The 20,231-nt window shown below is 37.6% G+C and overlaps 1 protein-coding gene across 1 annotated transcript in view; it reads right to left on the reverse strand.

Moving 5' to 3' along the window:
* The window catches only part of insra (insulin receptor a), a 63,512-nt gene that overhangs the window by 20,058 nt on the left and 23,223 nt on the right, over window positions 1–20,231 (reverse strand). Inside the window, exons 3-6 of the mRNA XM_038291942.1 lie at window positions 11,429–11,765; window positions 6,543–6,682; window positions 6,043–6,187; window positions 3,544–3,758 (exon numbers count right to left, since the gene is read on the reverse strand). Of these exons, the coding sequence (XP_038147870.1) occupies window positions 3,544–3,758; window positions 6,043–6,187; window positions 6,543–6,682; window positions 11,429–11,765 (837 nt within the window). The remainder of the gene's footprint in view (window positions 1–3,543; window positions 3,759–6,042; window positions 6,188–6,542; window positions 6,683–11,428; window positions 11,766–20,231) is intronic.

Below are 20,231 nucleotides of genomic sequence, written 5' to 3' on the forward strand. Positions count from 1 at the left end.
TGCAAAAAACAAAAAAACAAAAAAAAAACTTAAGGAAAAAAACATGAACATTGGTTTTTTTGTCTAAAGGAAAACATATTGTTAACAAGCAGGTTTTGTAAAAGGAAATAGAACCCATTCTATCAACATATGTTTCTTTAAGACATTTTAGTTTCAGCTTTACCATTTACAGGGTATGAGAATATATGGTTAAAATTCCAGATTAGGAAAATATTTTCCCTCATTTGGGCAGAAGATCACATAAAAAAAATGGAGAGAGATATTTCTTCTCAAAAGTAGAAAGTTTAATCATATTTAAGAATATTTGGCTTATTTCAACTAGTGCATCCAAGTAAAGGGCTGATGTAAACCAGATCAGGAAGAACTGATACAGAAAAATATAGGTAGGAAGCTGCAATCGAAAGAAGACCAAACAAACTAGGGCTGAAACAATTAATCCAAGATTAATCGATTACTGAAATAATTGTCAACTTATTTTTTAATTAATTAATTGTTAACTGAAGTACAGAGACTCTAAAACATGCCTTTGGCTGACAAAGTGACCCACTTTGAGCAGCAATCATAACAAAATTGTAAAAAAGAAAATCCTAAATATTTATATATTAGTATATTATAATTATAAATATTATATATTAGTGCTGTCAATCGATTACATTTTTTTAATCGCGATTAATCGCATCAATGCCTGAGTTACGGTAACTCATGATTAATCGCATTTCAATCGCAAATTTTTTTTCTGATTGAAAATCATTTAAATACTCTCGATGACATACAAAAAATACATACAGGCTAGGTTTGTGCCAATGTTCTTTTTTTAAATGAAAACAGGTCACAGACACTGATTTATGCCATAGAAACATATGGCAAGAAGATGGGGAGGCATGTAGCAAAAAATAACAAATATGTAGCCAAAAAAAAGGCCCTGAAAACAGGCTGATGTAAAAGACAGTCTTTACAGTTAATACAGTCTTTTGAACAAAGACAAGCATTTTACCCTACTGCTATAAAATGTAGTACAGTTAACATTAGATGTTAATTAACCAAGATAATAATGAACAATTTTCAATCAATACATCAAAATCAATAGACCGACATCACTAGATGGAGGTAGTCTATGCTTTAGAAAGTTACTTTTCAGCCTCTTAACAACAATGAGAACACACACACACCCACCCAACCACACACAGACACACCCACCCACACACACACACACACACACACACACACACACACACACACACACACACACACACACACACACACACACACACACACACACACACACACACACGCACACACACACAATACCGACCTGTGGCGTACACAGACAGCAAGAGTGCCGTAGAAGATTCCATTTCACCTCAGTAATCTGTTTTCTCAGCGTATTTCAGGTTGCTACTAGTTACCAGACACTCAACTTGTTTGTTGGTGGTGGGGCTTAAAGAAAAGGCACTAGCGTCACCCAGTGTATGAGCGTCTTTTTCCCTTGAGGAGCTCCGCTCTAGAAGCCTATGAGAAATGCATACACTGGGGGAAAATAGCCCCGCCTTCCCGCAGGCTGCAGCGGGATGTACTTGGAAAATTGTACCATAAAACCACATAGCGTTAATCTCACGTTTAAAAAATTATCGCCGTTAAAATGGCCTCGCGTTAACGCGATAATAACGCGATAATTTTGACAGCACTAATATATATATATATATATATATATATATATATATATATATATATATATATATATATATATATATATATATATATATATATATATATATATATATATTTCTGAACAACCAAAAATAAACAAAGAAGAATTCTTGGATTAGGGCTGTTAGGACAATTTGTTCTTCTTTCAGTGCAGCACATCTTTAACAGGATTACAGGGAAAACTGAGACTCAGTTTGAGCTTATTAATGGTTTTGTTGGGGGATCTAAAAGGTGTTTTTCCTTTATCCAGCTGGAACAAACAATCCCTGTTTGGTCGCCATGGCAACAGGAAAACAACAGAAGTTTATGACTTATTAAGGGACAGAAAGACCCAAACAATCTGTTGTTTGCCAAAGTCGTTTCAATACAGTGACCGTATAGAAAAATAAAACACGTCTAGATGTGACCTTTAACTTTTAGAGGAAACACAGGACCTTGCATATTTTCACAGTTCAAGCACAAACATTAGTGCATTTTATTGAGATTACAGGCGGCAGAGTAACTTTAGCCTCCTAAATAAATTTATTAAAAGTTTTTTTAAATAGTCATCTAAATGACATAGAGTCCTTCTTTTTGGAATTATATCAGAGGAAAAATCAAATTTTCTGTCAGAGCCTGAAAAGTTAGCAGGAGAACAGATATCTTTCATCATCAGGAAATTGAAAGTTGACACAACTTTAAACCTACCAAGGCAAGACTGTCCAGCTAAACTGATTTAGATTCAGACACATGCCGTGTTTTGTTAGCCTCGTGAGACCATCCTGATCTCGCGAGCTTTCAAGATTTCACTCGCTAATCAGTCTGGAGACTCTCCGTTGAAGAAAATTTGGAGCCATGAAGACACACATTTTAATGATATATTTCCCTCTATTAGCTGTAGTTGCAGCTCCTCTTGTACTTATGATACAAACTGAAATTGGTAAATTTCAACTGTTACTTTACATGAAATTGATTTTTTGGTCAAAATGTTTTAAGACTTGCAATGTTTGCTATTGAGGGAGCTTACGCATCAGGGTTTGTTAAGCATACCATTTAGAGTCATTTATGTCCTTTCTTGGTTTCAAAAAAGCTGTGCAAAACATTATATTTGAAAATGATCACTGTAAGTATTATTATTGAATTGTTTATGGTTGTGTGAAGTGAAGAATAGCTTAATTTTTTTCTAAAAAAAAGCAGCTTCATAAGCCTTTGCTTCAACTAAACTATACACAAATTAAAGATTAAAACTATCTGCCACATTTGACATGGACAGAATAGGAAAATGCATTAAAAATAACAAAATAAAAACACTGGTGCAGCCCCACTTAACGAGTGTGTGCACCATTTTGAACCAGAACAGATAGAGAACACATCATGTGCATTTAAACACAATGTGACTTTTTTTTTTACTAAACAGATAAACAGTGCAAGGGCAGCATTAGGAATAGAGATTCAGCCTGGTGTCTCTTTTCTGGCTAAAGGGAAGCTTGTTTAATTGTGGAAAGACGAATGGAGAAAATTATAGCAAGAAAAATTTTTGTGGAGGGACCTCGAGGTTTTGGTCTATAGATGTTCTCCGTCTGACTGAACTTAATCATTCTTACAAAATAAGAATTTTCCCGTTTTTAGTAAATTTCATTCAAGTTAGTGTTTAAAAATGTCGCCGTGTAAAGAAGTTCAAGGTGAAGGAAAACCTGAACATCAGTAATCTGTACTGTGCTGTTTATTTGGCCTATAACTAAATCAGAGTAAAAGGTCCCCAGGAAGTTATCTACTAATAGAAGGCAGGAAATGACCTCTGCAACAATAACTGGGTCTGGGGCTGTGCCAGGCCTCTGTCTGAGTTTGGTTCCTTACATGAGGCTTGGTCTCCATTCGTCTTTGAGGCGATTTCATTCTTGACCTGCCGCTCCTTGGTCCCTGTCACCTCCTCCATCTTGCGGATCTCGGACATACAGAGCTTGGAGTTGTAGTGGAAAAACATGCGTCCCTTCAGGATGGTCAGATTGTGTTTGGACCAGTCCCAGAGCTGCCGCAGGTTCTGGTTGTCCAAGGCGAAAAATGAGTAATTCCTGGAAAACAATGGATGCCACGTAAGGGTGTTTGTACCAAACTGTAGGGCTACTCCTAACTGCAGAGGCCCGTTTCACAATGCAGGTTTAACAAACTCACGCTCAAATCTACAACTCTCAATTGATCTAGCTTAAGGTTGGTTACTGAGTTTTCGGTTTCACAACAGCTGCTGTGAATTGGTTCAATCAACTTTGAGTAGGCCCAAATTTAGTATGAAAAGCCACAATTAGTAGACCAATCAATGTGATGAGTCACTTTGATAACAGGCAACAGGAAGTGCCTATTTCAACCCATTGGAAATGGAGGTTTTATTCCAGATATGGGGAAAAAAAGTAGAATGTAGACAGAGAAACCATGCTACAGTTGTAAAGGAAAAAGCTTGCTACTAGAGTTAATGCATAACTTTATGTGAAGGCTATGGCAGTCCATTTTGACATTTATTAAAAGCCTTCCCCTCTCTGTTTTTCCATTTGTTGATCACTAAAATAATTCCTCCTGATTAAAATCACATTCCAAGTCAAAACTGTAATAACAGATTTTCTAAATTACATTATTGCCACCAAAAATCTTTTTTGGAAAGTGAAAAAAAAATGTAATTGTAAGAATTAAGTTTTATATACCTATAAATGTTTACACATTTTAAGTAGCCGATTTGACATTTATCAGCTTGACTAAAAATTAATAATTTCTGAAACACATTTCTTGAAAGTCAAAATATAAGGACTATGAGCAGTAACAATAGGAATTTGGAGATCTTAAATTAGGTTCTAAACATCCAGAATGTTTATCATAGATATGAAGAATGTCATTTAGTTTGAAATGTTAATTTTGACAAAGAAAAAATATATATTTTATTACATACTCAGTCAAACTAATAAATATCAAAACTGCTATCCACAGCATGTTATAACCACTATAACATGAAGGGAAAACAAATTTATTGCTTGAATGTTAGTGGAAGGTGAAACCAGCTGGTAGCTACGTGAAGATGAAGAATTAAAACGTTGTTCAAACAAGTAGGACCTGTTCCATCATCTCATGGGGTTCCTCCTCAGTTTTATTATGTCTTAGATTACACGGTAAATACCAAATGGCTGTTTGCAGCTGCTTTGGATGTTATTATCAGATTAAATGGCCGTTATTAGCGGTTAGTAGGTTGTTATCACCAAATTAATCCTAACCCTGAAGTAATTCCTTTTTTCTCACAGAATTAATTACTCTATTTATGTGTAACGTGAAAATTATTTCACGTTATTATTGTAGGAAAAAAAAGATCCACCTGTTGCTCATATGAAACAAACAAAAAACAAAGAAATCTCATATCCCGTCAACTGAGTTGTTTTTAATCATCGCATTACTTCTGTGTGACTGAAACGTGGAGTTTCTTCAAGGTAAAGCCTTAGAACGCATTTAAAAAAAATAGGTAGATTTTAAATAAAGTATATAAATACTATAAAGTAGGTAAATAGTAAATAAAACATACAGTTTTAGGTGTGGACCAAGCAGCTATTATCATCAATAAGCTGCGTATTAGCAGCCATAAGAGACCTACTAGAAAGCAGAGGAGACACATTCTGAAGCCTTTCTATGGGACTGGTGCTGTCTGACTATGCGGCTGTTTTCTATGATGCAGTTATCTCACATCAATGTTCTCTCACTGATATCAAGATCTGTTAAATCCCTGTTAAGGACGTCTGTAGTGCTGCTAATGTGAGGACGGATGAGGTCGTGGATGTATGCAACAGATTGTGAGAAGCATCGGCGTATAAATATTAAATTCTCTGTGGACTAATGCTGCTCATTCTTCAAACAGATCCTCATCAAAAGGACATGCATCTAACGGACCTCCTGAAGGACTTTTTTTATTGCTCGCACAAAACTACTACAAAATCTCCTGCCTAAATCAGGAAAAATAAAACAATGTGATTGGCTGTAAGGAGAGCGAAGACGGAGGACACTCTGAATTTACTGAACAAAACCTGCTACCAAGCAGGTTAGATCTGTGGAGAATGTTACTACACTGACTGAAATAGAGGTTGAGGAAACTTTTTGTGAACCGCAAAACTCAGTTTACCTGATTTCAATTTTAGAAAATGTAGCTTTCAGTAAACATCCTTTGTAAAACCAACCCCAGTGCTTTAAATAAAAAACATCCACCATCATTTTTGGATTAAGCCTTCGGTTTATGGGAAGTCAAACCGAAAGCAACAAAACAAGAAAAAGAACATCAACTCATCATTATGGGCTGATATATTGAAATTGTTAAAGATGAGGAATAATTACCCGATTTCCTGTTCTTCTCCATGGATAAGACGGAGTTTGCGGAAAAATGAGAGGGAAACAAGAGCATAGGAACGCCGCACTGTCAGGTAGCCAGTGATCTCCTCCAGCTGGCCCAGGCTGGCTTCCAGCTCAGCTGCAATGTTGTCTACAAAGAGCAAAACAAAGAATCTTTGAACCAGAAATTTGGAAAACAATGTTGCAACTCCAACTCTCCATAAAACACATTTTTGATATAAAGCCAGTGTTTGTTTTATAGTTTTTAACTCTTAAAGTCTTAAAGCAATCAAATAGCTGGAAATGATATGCTAATATGTTTTTTATTTTAATTGTAAACCATATCATTGAAAAATTCTTGCATTTATAGTATATGAGCTGTTAAACTGGATGCTGCTGATGCAGACTGCTGGTGTAGGACACAGACAACAACTCTTGATGTTGTTCTGCAGCTCTGACAGGTTGGACGCTGTAATCTGACTCAACCAAACACACCATGTACTCACTTCCTCCACGCAGGTTGATGATCAGGCTCCCATTGAGAATGGTGCATCGTCTCAAAGCCTGGGCAGCAGTGACCGAGTCCACTGTCTTTAGACCCATACACACCTTAGGACAGGGACCTGCGCAGGGCGTGCACATGAGCCTATTAAAAAAAAAATAAAAATTTGTGAGAGAGAGAAGGCAACAAAGTTTAATGATTTAATTCATTTAACATGAATGTCTTCAACACCGCTGAGAAATTTAAGGAAAACTGGCTGATTGTGTTCAAGAAAATCCTCTGCACAGTATGACGCTTCCACCACTGTTTCCCTCTGAGAATGGCATGATATGCAGATTGCATTTTTGCAAGCTGGTTGAGAGTAATGCCGTCTTAAATAAAACAAAAAAGGCAGACCTTCACGGAATATCTAGACCAATTATAACCAGATTAAATTGGTTTTCTTGTTAGATCTAAGTGGATTTTATTAGGCGGGATCAAAGAAAAGGGACGGCAAAAAATATGCACAACAATTAAGGTGTTACTCTCAACCACAGATCAATTTCTGCCCTCTTCATTAATCAAGCTGAAAATATTCATGTCCTTAGCCATAACGTAAAAATGTATCTTGATATGTTCAAGGGGTGTGAGTACTTTTGCGAGGCACGTATGCATGCCACAAATTTACTGAGTCAAAGTTTGATAGTCAAAGAAGAAAGTGTTGTAACAATGGAAGCGAGTGGCAGCTGATCTCCGACGCACTGCGAGCCGTGACTGTGTTGCAACAATAGATCAGATTAACAAACAGCTTCCAACAGCAGAGCTAAACAAACAGACGGCTTGACGCAATCCTTCAAAACGGCGTATGGCTTTGGGGGGGGAAAAACGTTTTGATATTGCAAATAAAATGCTTTGACTGTGGTTTACTTGCTTGGTGTATAACTACCCTAAACCATCTTAACCTTTTTTGCTTCCCCTCCCCATTCTGTTGCTCACTTTTAGCACAGCTGCTCGTAACTTTTTTCTCTTTACTTTGAACCCAATGACAGCGAAGGAGATGCCAAAGAGAGGCGACGAGCCAAAAAGGGGAACAGAGAGAGTCACAGTGTAAAAAAGCAGAGGATGTGGGTCTAAATGGGTTCACTATAGGTCGACAGTAGCCTGGAGGTTCAGATGTGCAGGCTTTGTGGATTCATTTCCCGGGCAAAGGAGAGCAAATCTGCCGGCTGAGCTGCTGGCTACCTTTTGATTCTGGACAAATCCCACAAATTTTTACATCTGAGAAAATCTACAGCTGGCAAAACAATTGAAATATTCTGCCGTGGCACATAGTCATTAAAAGAGGCTTTAGTCAACATCTATGTGTTTGTTATTACTTCTCTATCCCAAAATAAGATTTATGTCTCAGTATCTTGAAGCTTAAAAAAAAAGAGCATTGTTTCTGCGGTGCACTAAAGCGAGGCATTAGGACTCCATCTGCTCTCCAGTCGTCGGTCAGGTGTGAATAAGCACCATTTGACTCTTTTGATGTAAAGGTGCACACTGTTCAAATGAGAGATTATGTACTCTGCAAATCCTCTGCGGATTAATAAAGGTTAAACACATATAACGTCACAAACATCGCAGCCAGAGCATAACAGGTTTTCCCTGTCACAGCTCTCAGAGACGGTCTGTCTGGACTTTGCAGCGGCAGGCTCTCTGACAAGCTGCTTTTTTTTTTACTTGCAGTGAGCCAGAGGAGAGAAGGCTCTAGTCCAAGTCAATGGACAGTAATCCCTTGATGCCTTTCATTCTCCTGGTGTTAAAAGCTTTGTGAATTCCAGACTTCCCGTTGATTTCTAATGTTAAAAACCAGTGTCTGTTATCTACAACTCTCCTGTAAAGAGTTTTTTGTGCTATTTTTTAAGATAAATATATGATTTTATAAAATATATGATTTTATGAGGTTAAAGTCCTCACTCCCAAGGCTAAATATACGGTTCATTCATTCAACAGTTGGGTCGGCTGATGCGCTCAGCCCAGGTATCGTATTGGATTGGAAAAAAGTATATCACTGCATCTCTAAAAATGAACATGACTTTTTTTGGAACTTGAAATAAATAAATAAATAAATAAATGAAACCAAAAAAACCTGCTTGGAAATATATTTTAGACAAAGTAATGGGGAATTAAGCTATATTTAGACATTTTAGGAATTATTCAGAGCAGGATCAAACTCAATCGTCATGCTTATCAACACTAAACAGGAAGTCTGTTTTTCAGCGCTGGCCTCTTAAGCTTGATTTGCACAGTTAAGGTTGCTTTATACTCAGAAACCAGGTCGCCTGCGTGTGTGTCATAGTGAATGCAAATGTGCCCCCCTCCGCAGACACTCTAGTGCACCTTTCAAAAAATTGTAGGTGGCCGCAGACAGTGCAGCAGACAAGAGGCCTCTGACTGGTCAAATCTACATCCGCTCTACACTATGCGTATTTTCTGCTTGGTACCTTACCGGCTTGTTTTGTTTGTATGACCACCATAGTGACTCGTGAAGATGGACCAGCTAGAAGAGCAAGGTGCATGAGAACGCTGGGTCCCCTTTTCCACCTGGAAACCCGCTCTTTTTCGTCCTCATGTCCCTCTGTTGTTGCACAAACTCACCCCTTGCATTTTTTCCACTTGCTCACCTCCCTCATCTTGCATTGTGGCGTGGAATAACATAGCGCAGATCACGCTTCAAAATTGGGTATAAATCAAAAATATCTGCGACAAGCTCAGTGCGACACACTGGAGTATAACCAGCCATTTACACCCATGATCTAATAGTTAAACAAGCAAACTAGATGTCAAAAAAGGAGAGCTATAGCTCAGCATCATCTGCCAAAGAAATATTTTAACTAGGGATGCACGATATATAATCGACCCCCTATCGGTATCGGCCTGTATCGGCCTTAAAACTGAAAATCAGACATCGGCCACCCCACCGATATTTAACCCGATATTTAAACAGCTTCTGAGTTTCTAAAGTCTAAAAAAAATAATAATAATACTACTACTGCTTCATAAAAAACTTCTTTTTTACAGACTTAAAAACTTCTAACGACGAGGGAAAAAATATTGATACATTAAAATATCACAATATCTTCATATGCTGATATATTGCCATTTAAAAACAGCATATCAATCTCTTTTACTAATGAAATATTGCTATATGTCATCGTTATGCTACGAAATCCCCCGAAAATCCACAAAATTTTGCCATATTTTTATGTTGATATATTGACGCCGTATCGATCTATTTTACTAACAAAATCTCACAAGAATTTGCAAAATATCACGAGAGTTTGTAACAGAACGATGAAATTTCACGAGATTTTGAAAGTAAAATAGATCGATACAGCGTTTTTAAAAATCAATTTGATATCAGCATATGAAAATATATTTGGGTATTTTATTTTTCAAAGTATCAGAAATGGATAACAAAACTGCTATTTTCAATGACTACTTATTTTTGTCCAACTTTAACATCGGTATCGGTTATCGGCTACATGAGTTTTAAAATATCGGCATATCGGATATTGGCCAAAATCCCAATATCGTGCATCCCTAATTTTAACAATATGCTTTTAAGCAGAACAGACTGTAAAGGTTGAAACATACCTCCCATCTCTGAGGACTAATTTGCATGTACTGTAGTTCAATCATAGTAACAGAGACAAAGTCAGCTGCAACACCCTGACCTAGCTGCTTTGGCTCACACTCACAAGCAAGGAGGGGAGAAAAAGAATTAAACAAAAGGCTTTTGTGGAAAAAAAAAACTAACAAAAGGCATAACAGGTGATGTTAGAGCTGCGAGGAACAGCAATAACTTTAGTAAGAATTCAATTGAAGTATAAACTGAGCTAAAGCCCTTAATTTGAATAATGATCTAAAATATGTATTTTTTTATGTTTTCTGTTTATTTTGCAGTTAAGAAAAAAAGTTGAATTTGAATATATTCCCTTAAATCTTGATCAATTTGGATATTTGGAGCAGTGAACCCTGTTTCCTACTGCAGAGGTTTGGGAAGTAGAGCAAAAAAAAAAAACAAATGAAAAAGATGATTTCTATGTTTTAGGTGCTGAAATCACACTGAGCTCTTGCTGTCAGCTCCATCCTGAGCTGTGTTCATTTTCATTCTGTCCCCATTGGCGCTGCAGGTTTGCGTCACAATGCATCAAGGTGAAAGTTCAACAAATCCCTAATTCAAAGCAGTGCAGGGCCTAGCTGCATACAGCTCCACGCCAAGCAAACGGCTAAAGGGCTCCAGAGCACAAGGTCATCGGCTGAAAACCTCATTACTGTATGAAAGGTCATACTTCCATTTTCCTTTCTTCATCAAATTTCCCCTTCTCCTTCATTATTTTCATCTTTTTTTTCCCTTTCTTTGCTTTCTACTGCCTTATCATGGTTCCTTCCATCCTTTCCTAGACTGCTTTTCCTTTTATTTGCACCTTTCCTTTCTGTCTTGCTCCTATTCTTTCTGCCATATTTTGTTTTCCTTTGCCAGCCTTTTCTTTTAACTCTTTTTTTTACATCTTTTCCTTTTCTCAAATGTTGCCTTCCTATTTTTTGCTTCTTTCAGTCGTTTCCTCTTCCTTTTTTCCCCCAATTTTATTCTTTCCTTATCTGCCACATTTTCCCTAAAATTTCTACAATGTTCTTTCCCTTTTCCATCCCTCTGTTGCATATTCCTTCCTTTCTTATTTCAAGTCTGGATTTTGCATTTCTTTTATTCATCGTTCTGAGCATTTTACTGAATACAAAAGAAGAAAAGAAAGAAAAGTATTCATACTATCCTGTGTTTTAACGCAGCACATTAAGCACACTTCAGTGACTGAACATCTTTCAAGCTATTACGAAGCCATCAGACCGTCTGGAGTGTCTACTTACGTGGAGGAGTTGACTATCGAATAGCTAGAGGGACACTCTGGGATGCAGGCACCGTTGTGGATGACGTACTCTTTGCAGTCAGGGCTCTTTTTCTGCCTGCACCTGTTGTGCAGATTCTGGCAGAAGGCAAGGGAGACACACCGCCAACCCTCGTAGGTGAAGAAGTTTTCTGGGCAGCGCTCCACACAGCTGTCTTCATGCAGAAGGCCGCGGCAGGCCACGCAGTGTCTCGGCGAGTTGGGCTTCAGGCAGCCGCCAAGGCACTGATAGTGGCAGCATTCGTTCTTGAATTCGTCGCCTATGGTGCAGGCCCGATGCGTGCAGTTAATTGGGCACACTGTGTGAGAGAGTAGAGGGTCAGGTTAGTCATAGGAAAGTTTAGATCCTATACGAGTATATTTGTAGACTAAATGACAAAATCTGAGCAAAATGAGACAAAATTCACAGAGGAAGGCAATCCCTCCTCACAGGAAAAGGCGGCGACCCTGAGGATCATCTGTCCACAAACTGACTACAGACAGCAAGAATCCACCACTACATTTTTTTTATTGGCTTATGATTTTAAATGCAACACTGAGGTCAAAATGATGTAATATATGTAATTGTATCCTCCACTGACTCGGCCAGTGACAGGCAAATGTTTTGATGATCAATGAACACTATGTCTGAACAACAAAACTTTTAGATATGGATCTGTTACAGAGTTAGACCGAGCTCAGCTACCTCGGTGCAAGAGGAGAGTTTAAAAATAAAAAGGCAGATTAGAGATGTAATGAACCTATCCAAAAGAAACCAAATTTATGCACTCAAATTTAATCAAAGGCTGCAAAACAGAGTGAGAGGAAGACATCCAGCAGGTAACAGGAAGGTGTTTAAGCATTCATTAGGAAATTTTGACAGCCATTTGGAAATTTCTCAGTTTAAAGGTGTGTGATCATTCTCTAGGGAATATATACACCCAGAAGCTGCTCTAGTAGTGCTAAATATACATTCATTCTTTGAGAATAAAATTCTGTTTTGGAGCTGTTACTAACAGGGTTAGTAGGGAGGAGGAGGTAATATTATGGCATGGCACCAAGTATTTCAGACACACAAGCTTTTATCTCTTTAGTTAAAATATTCTCCTGTTTTTTTCTGAGACATTTTTTATCTTTCAGTGTGAGCCATGAGGTGTTTTTTTCTATGTATTTTATAAAGGTACAACAAGGTACTCTTCCACTTTTGGCTGGAACCCTAAACAGTTAGGGATGCTGTTGTAACTTTTCCAATGCTGGTGGATGTTCATGACATTTCTTCTTGGTTGTTCTCAAATTTATTTAGGGGCTGGTGTTGTTTTAAAGAGCTTCTCACATATTTCATGTTTTCAGACAGTTCCTATTGATATATCTAGATTTTATATAATGAGGGAATTTTGCCTGGTTCTGCTGGAGGTTTCTTCCTGTTAAAAGGGAGTTTTTCCTCTTCACTGTCACTACAAGCATGCTTAGTGTGAGGAATTGCCTTTGAGTCAATGAGACGATGCATTCAGTTGGTTTTCCTTAGATAGAAAACTTTGAATCAGTTTGACTGTATGATCTGGTTGAATTTTCTCTATAAAATGCCTTGAGATTAAATGTGTTGGGAATTGGCACAATATAAAGAAACTGAATTGGATTGAATTTTATTATATCATATTTTCACATTGTTAATTTTTTTTTCTTAAAAGATTAAATACTTATTTCCAACAGTGTTTATCATAATTTTTTTATATTTGTCAAAACTCAAAATGTCTTTTAAATTAAAACAAAAAAGCAGGCTGAAACAATTAACCGGATTAATGGTGATTAATCAAATATTGAAATAACAGTTGACTAATTCTGTCATCAATAAACCCTCAACTTAAACCGAGACTTTAAAACATGTTATTAGCTGAAAGAGCAACCCACTCAGATCATTTCTTATACCAAAAAGTTTGTTCATATTTTCTATTCAAGATTTTTTTTTTTTTACCTTGGGGAAAACAATGTCTTTTTAAGATCTTACAGATGTTTAAACATTTATAGACTGTAAAACTGACCTATCATATCATTGACTAATAAATTCATTACTTTTGCTGCAAGTGTTAAAGAAAACAAAAACTTTTATGGTGTCTTCCCCAAGCAAAACAATACATTTTTATGTATTGCAGCTTAGCACATTTAACTAATATTTTCTATTGTCTATTTAAGCTGTACAGACTGAAACCCTCCTGTTGCATAACCTGTGCTGATTTGCAGGTGGGTTTAGCCGCCAGCGTCTGAATGTAGGTGAGGACAAATTGTGCGAGCGTAGATGAAGGATTCACCGACTAACTTAAACGCTGGAGATTAACCTCTCGTCAGTGAAAGCCAGATTAAATCCATCCCGCAGCATGTGTGAGTGTGTAGTGGGGAGAGGGGGGGGGTGTAACCAGTCAGTGAGGTCGCAGAGGGGGAACATGTCCGACCACACAGGTTTCTTTGATACAATAAAAGTATAAAGACCATATTTCAGAAAAACAGAGGACATGTGTCCCAAACAGACTTGGCTGATAGTCATTAGACAACAAAACAAGGCAGACCCACCGTCCTCTCCTATTAACTGAGGTGAGCATGAAGCTCAGAAGGGATATGTGTTTGGGGAGGGCAACAGAAATAGGAGAATGGCAACATGAGAGGGAGGCTAAAGGGGGCACAGCGGGGGGGAACATGGCTGCGAAAACAAATGATATAACCACCTTTAATCTTGGTTAGTAAGCTTCACATTAGTTAAAGCTCATATTTCCCTCAATTGTTGGTTCTAAAAGATGCTCTTGAAGGAATCCCCCCCATGCATATGTTTAGAGAAATGCAGAGAAAAGCTCTGCTCACTACTGACAGATAATCCTGATCCTAAGCCGGCGCTCCGTGCCGCAGCACAGACCCAGCAGCAGATCCACCCTCAGTCTTAGCCAATGTGTTCACTGGCTGCTGAAGCCAGCCATTCAACTGGCTGCTCTCATCTCCAAGGAAGACAGCCACACGCTTTTAACCCTTTCTGTTTCCTCTCTAGAGAGAGAGTGTAGAAAAACCGCCACGTGAGTCACAAGCTGCGGCTGATTGAGCGTTTACATTTCGCTGCCTTTCACACGAGCTGCACTCATTCACGTATTTTTCAGTCTCATTTTATGATGCATGTTTTGGGTAAACAAAGGAAAGCTGGTGTTGAGGAGAACAGACTGTTCCACTATAATGGGGTCACAGTCATGTCAAAACAATTATGCTTTGTTATTATGAGGACGTGCGGCTCCACACCTCGATAGATTCATCATCCCTGCTCACATTAATGACTTTAGAAGTTTATGGATTCAAATATTGAAACATTTCCAATCACATCAATATCTAAAATCATAGTTTATTAGATGGCAAAGGGGTTTTAGTTTTATCCTCAATTAGTGTGGTTTCCTAATGGGGATTTAAAGGTTTGGGGGGTATGAGCTGATTCCTTAATATTAACTAGACAGAAATTTGGCCATAATCAATATTTACATTTAAATACGCACTAGAGTCCTAAAATTAATCTGATACATAATCTGGGGTGTATGAAATGGACATTTATAATACTGATTATTGCTGGGGACTACTTTAATCATTTATTTTTTATTAAATAATGAAAACCAAAATTGTTGTGATAAAAATACATATAGTTTTTAATGTTTTCGATCTGAAATAAACATGTTTCTAATGAAACTTTGATTTAAACTATTTCAGATATAATAATACATTAAAATTGCCTCTTTCTAAGAATGCCCCCTCCATAATACTAACAAAGTTTTAAAAATGCTCAGTTTATAAGGCTTAAGCTGTATTTAAAGGGGCCCAGTCATGTACTATGACTTTACTAACTTCCACACTAGTAGTTTATTCTGGTTACATACAAAATACTTCCAATCAAATGCTCCTGTTGGCTTATCTTAGAAAATCACCATCTATGTGATGTAAAATTATCTTTTTGCATTTTAAACACAGTCTAAAAAAAAAAAAGTTTTTTCTTAAATTGGAAATATACAGACTGGTTTTATGTCATTTTATTTTTTTGGCTAAATAAAAGACACAAATATTTGTTTAAAAATATACCTGGAAGAAAATTGTCGAAAATTTTATTTTTTTCTTACACATTTTTATTTTTAAACTAATATATATTTCAGCAGAGTTCAAGATGGAATCAGTTGCGTATATCAGTGCTCCTACAAACTTTGTGCTGCAGTTTAATCAATACAAATCCCTCACCTTTCATGGTTCATCTGACTTAGCAATGTGAAACATGATTTCGCTAACTTACATCCTGGAAGGCTCCTATAATAGCAACAATAGTGATCCCAATGAAGGAGATATCTTAACATTTGAGACATTAGGAGGGTTATCTTTCTGAGGGGAACAGGATCTTCTGAGGGAATTTTGTTGTTGTAGTTTTTTCCTTGCAAATTTTTACACACATGCAAACTTGGATTGTTATTATAGTTTGGCTAAAAAGTTATAAGGACAAAAGAGGCATTTTCAAACATCAATGCATGTAATTTGAACATTGTCAGCATCTTTATACTTGGTAAATTCACCAAACAGCAATAAATCAATGGGGGGTTTTAAAAAGACAGTTGGACTTAGATCTGTTGATTCTTTTCCTCCCAGTCTGGTTCCAGTGACAGCGGTCAGATCCTGACTGATCTCCTGTTATGCAGTTTGTCCAAAGTACAACAGGATCGCATGAAGACTGAGCAGCTAAGCTGCAGAAATACCTGGCTCTTTATCTCATTAGCTGAGGTTTCACAGGGAAAGAAGGTGGGGTAGGGCTGCAGAATGAGACCTCCAGTCCCTGAGGCTCTAAAACAGACCGTACCAACAAACCAATGTTACTTCAGGCCCCGAGCGACAGCTACGAATACACCCTGTTAAGATGGAGCCAACACAGAGGCGAACAAAGCCATCTGAGCTGTGTGCCAGCCAACACAGAGTCTAAGCAAGCTGGGACATGGAAAACAGCAGAAAAGAGACAGCTCAGCAGCCAGAACACAAGACGGTAAAAAATAGCTTTTTCTAAGAGCAGAAAAAACAACAAAAGTCTACTTATGCAGGCTTAGGTGACTGTCAACCTTTTTCTTAACTGAAGTGCAGATTTCTGTCAAAAAAAATAAAACAAAATAAAAAGGAGTCCAAGATTTCATAAACCACACTGTTTCAGTAACCTTTTTTAATTTTTTTAGGTTTCCTTATAGGGCAGCGATGAAGCGACAGCAGACTCAGAGCATTTGGGTTGAGATGACTTTGGATAGAAGAATATGGCCAACAGGAACATGGTGGAGCGCTGGCTGCCAATTAAAATTCCTCCGCCATGACAAGGCTAGCATTTAGCTTCTTATGAAAGAAAGTTTTTGCTGAAGGCCAGAAGAGGGGTTTAAAGGAAACACATAATTGGAAAGTTCAAACCAGAATGAGAAAGAACCATAGAGAACAGTAAATGTGAGAAACATAACAATATGTCTCACAAAATGCTTCAAATCTGCTCTAATATAATTCTCACAGAGAAAGAGAGATAAGAAATAGCCTGGAGAGTGATTTTACGTATTCTCTTGTTTGTCTTTTTTTTTATATATTTTTCAAAATTAATTCACAACTAACGGTCAGCAAAATCCGTCAGCATGATCCTGCCACTACTATGCTTGACAGTTGAAGGGTTCTTGGATTTTAAAGCCTCATTATGTTTCTCTAATTTATCCAAATTTATTGTGTTATCATTTAGAGCAGGGGATGCTTTGCTAGTAGAGACAGATTGAGGTTAAACCTGTGATTTATAGTTCTTACCATCAAGCTTTCAACGAAGGAATTATGCAGAAGTTTCTTCAATATTTGAACCCATTCCCTTTCGTCTGAGAGTGATCAGTTTCAAGAGGGTACAGTGGCCATATTTGGTGTTAAAACTTGAAGGTCACAAATATATATCAATAATGCGCTCTGGGACGGATGAAGCTGGCTAACATTAAGCAGGTGGAAACAATCGGCTCTGTTCAAAAGCCAGGTGTGTTCCACAAAACAAATGTTTGCCAGCTAAACCAGTTGCTCCAAAAAATGGAGACATATGCTGTCATCTTCTTGGTAGTAACATAACAGTGATTAAAAAGCAGCTCTAGAGGATATTTAACCAAAGAGAGAGAGTTTAAGGTTTTAGTATCGAAAGTTTTAAATTAGTAATAATAATAATACAGCCTCACAAAAAGAACAGTACAAATACTGATAAATCTGATGACTATGTCCATAGTCAGTCTCTGCTTCTAACTTTTTAAAAAAGAGATAAGTGTGAAGAAATAAATACACACATCATAATCCATCCTTCCAGGTTAAGTCAAACAATCATGTGTGATTGTCCCATCAGTGTACCTCTCCCTTCTTGTTTTTGGAAAGATAATCAATACCTTAAAAAACAGGCAACACCAACATTGACTCTCCCAGCAGATCGGGTTTCACCTCACGTTAGGTGGCGATGGATGGTGCTTCTACCCTGATGACCGCAAACAGCCGTCAATAGCCTGGAGCTGCCTGGTTTCCTTTCTACTAATCAGGACCAGATGTGATAACATGGAGCACTTTCACATCCTCCAGACATGCCTCATCCTTACCCGTGCAGACCAATCTGGTTAGTTTAGAGCAATGAGAGCATTTAAAGAACAGTGCAAACTGATGTGGTAATACTGACTGTGAACTGATTTAACAGATGGTTATACTCCTGCAGCAGTGTGTCGCAGTGAGCTTGATAGAGACATTTTTGATTTATGCTGAATTTTGAAGCGTGGTCTGCGCTATATGCTGTTGGTCTAGAAACGGCCGAGGCGGTGAGGAAGTGGGGGCGAGTAGTCCGACAATGGAGGGACATGAGGGCGAAAAAGAGCGGGGATCCAGGTGGGAAAAGGGTCCCAGCGTTCGTGCGCATGTTGCTCTTCTAGCTGGTCCAACTTCACGAGTTGTTTTCCGCAATTTCGGTCATAAAAACAAAACAAGCCTGCGTCCTGTCTGCGGCCAGCTATAATTTGGGAGAGGTATAGCAGAGTGTCTGTGGAAGGGGGTGGGGACGTCTTTTTGTTCACTGCGACACCTACGCAGATGACCTGGTTTCAAAGTATAAATCAGCCTTTATTGTGCAGCTACTTGTCCACAGCCCGCCAAATGTTGAAACGGCAATATTATTGCCATTATGTTAATATATACTAGACATTTTACACATTCAGTGATAAAATGTCCCATGGAATGGTATGGGTCATTTAAGAAGGGGGATGACATTTAAGATTTTTTAAGAATGGGGATGCCATCCCCCCTCATCTTAAGTACTGGTTGTAAGTATAATAGAGGTGTAGGGAGCAAAAACAGACAGATATACGGATATTTCACAATTGTTATAAGGACAGATTCGCTGGGTTATACAAATTTCCAAAAAAAAAAAAAACTGCTGCTCGTCTCCTACAAGCAAACAGCTACATGAGCACTTTACCCCCATATCGTCCCCTCTGCACTGGCTGCCAGTAAGTGTTAGGATTGATTTTAAGATTTACATTTTGGCTGTTTAAAAGGTCAGGCACCCTGTTATCTAACAGGGCTTTTACACAAACATGCTCAGAGGAGAAGTTTGGGATCAGAACTAGAGGGGTAAACAAATACTGACGACAATGATACAGATTACACTTTGTGTTTTTAAATATACACACCCAATAAATGCTTGACCTAAATAGCCCCCATTTAGCTGCGCTGCATGGAGGAGCAGCTTCTCTGGTGCCCTCGGAAGGCCAGGATGTGTTTTAGAAAAGTTGAGGCCATTACACTAAACATTTGTAACATTAAGAAAGAGACATATTAGCAATAAGTACGGTAGAAGGGGAAGTTTTTGAGTAAATCTACTTCAAATCCCCACTGACTGCTGGATTACGCTATAGACAGATAGCTATATCACAGTTAGCATTCACTTTATTGGTGGGCCAAATAGAGTTAGAGCAACATATGCTGTCTATTAATGGTAGTTTTAAATCTCCGTTCAAAGTCTTTGTTAAACTTTTCTCTTTCTTAATTCAGTTTCCTCATAGGTTCCTGTTTCATTTTAACGTACAAATATGTCGAAGTTTAGTTATGTGTAAGAAAATAGCTGTTGTGTTTAATACAGCTGGCACAATAAATTGTTAAAATATAATGATGTGCTCTTTATTGAACTCAGTATATTGTAAAAAAAATATTAAGCATTTATCTTTTAAGAAAATGGTTACTTATCAATTAATTTTTTGTCGATCAATATAACCAATCAACGGTAGATTAATTCAACAATAACAGGCATCACCATTCTGCTGATTTTAGATGTCTCCAAGGTCTGACGTGTGACCCAAGAAGACAGATCTTTTTCTATCATTATTCTAAGAATTAGGAACGGTCTTTGTCTTAGAGCAAAGATGGCCGAATCAAATTCCTGCTCTCTGCTCACAAGAAGATATCCAGATCCTCGTTATCAAATGAACGAAACCAAAATTAGCAGAAATATGTAATTAAACATTCAGAAACTTTGTTCACTCATGAAGGTCCAGTTTATGATCAGTTTGTAGTTTTGGTCTTGATATTTGAAAGAATCCATTAGATCTGGATATTAGATCTGTCTTACACATTAAAGGGGTTAAGAAAGTAATTGTGAGCAGAAGGTAATTATTAGTTTATTTTAAAGCCAAATTACAGATCAAACAGCAAAAAAAAAGCAGCAACAACTTGCAAAAATCAAATCCCCACACCCAGGAGAAAAACTAAAC

Source organism: Cyprinodon tularosa, unplaced genomic scaffold (assembly GCF_016077235.1).
Source record: "Cyprinodon tularosa strain WSP-4 unplaced genomic scaffold, ASM1607723v1 ctg304, whole genome shotgun sequence".
Taxonomy (NCBI): Eukaryota; Metazoa; Chordata; class Actinopteri; order Cyprinodontiformes; family Cyprinodontidae; genus Cyprinodon; species Cyprinodon tularosa.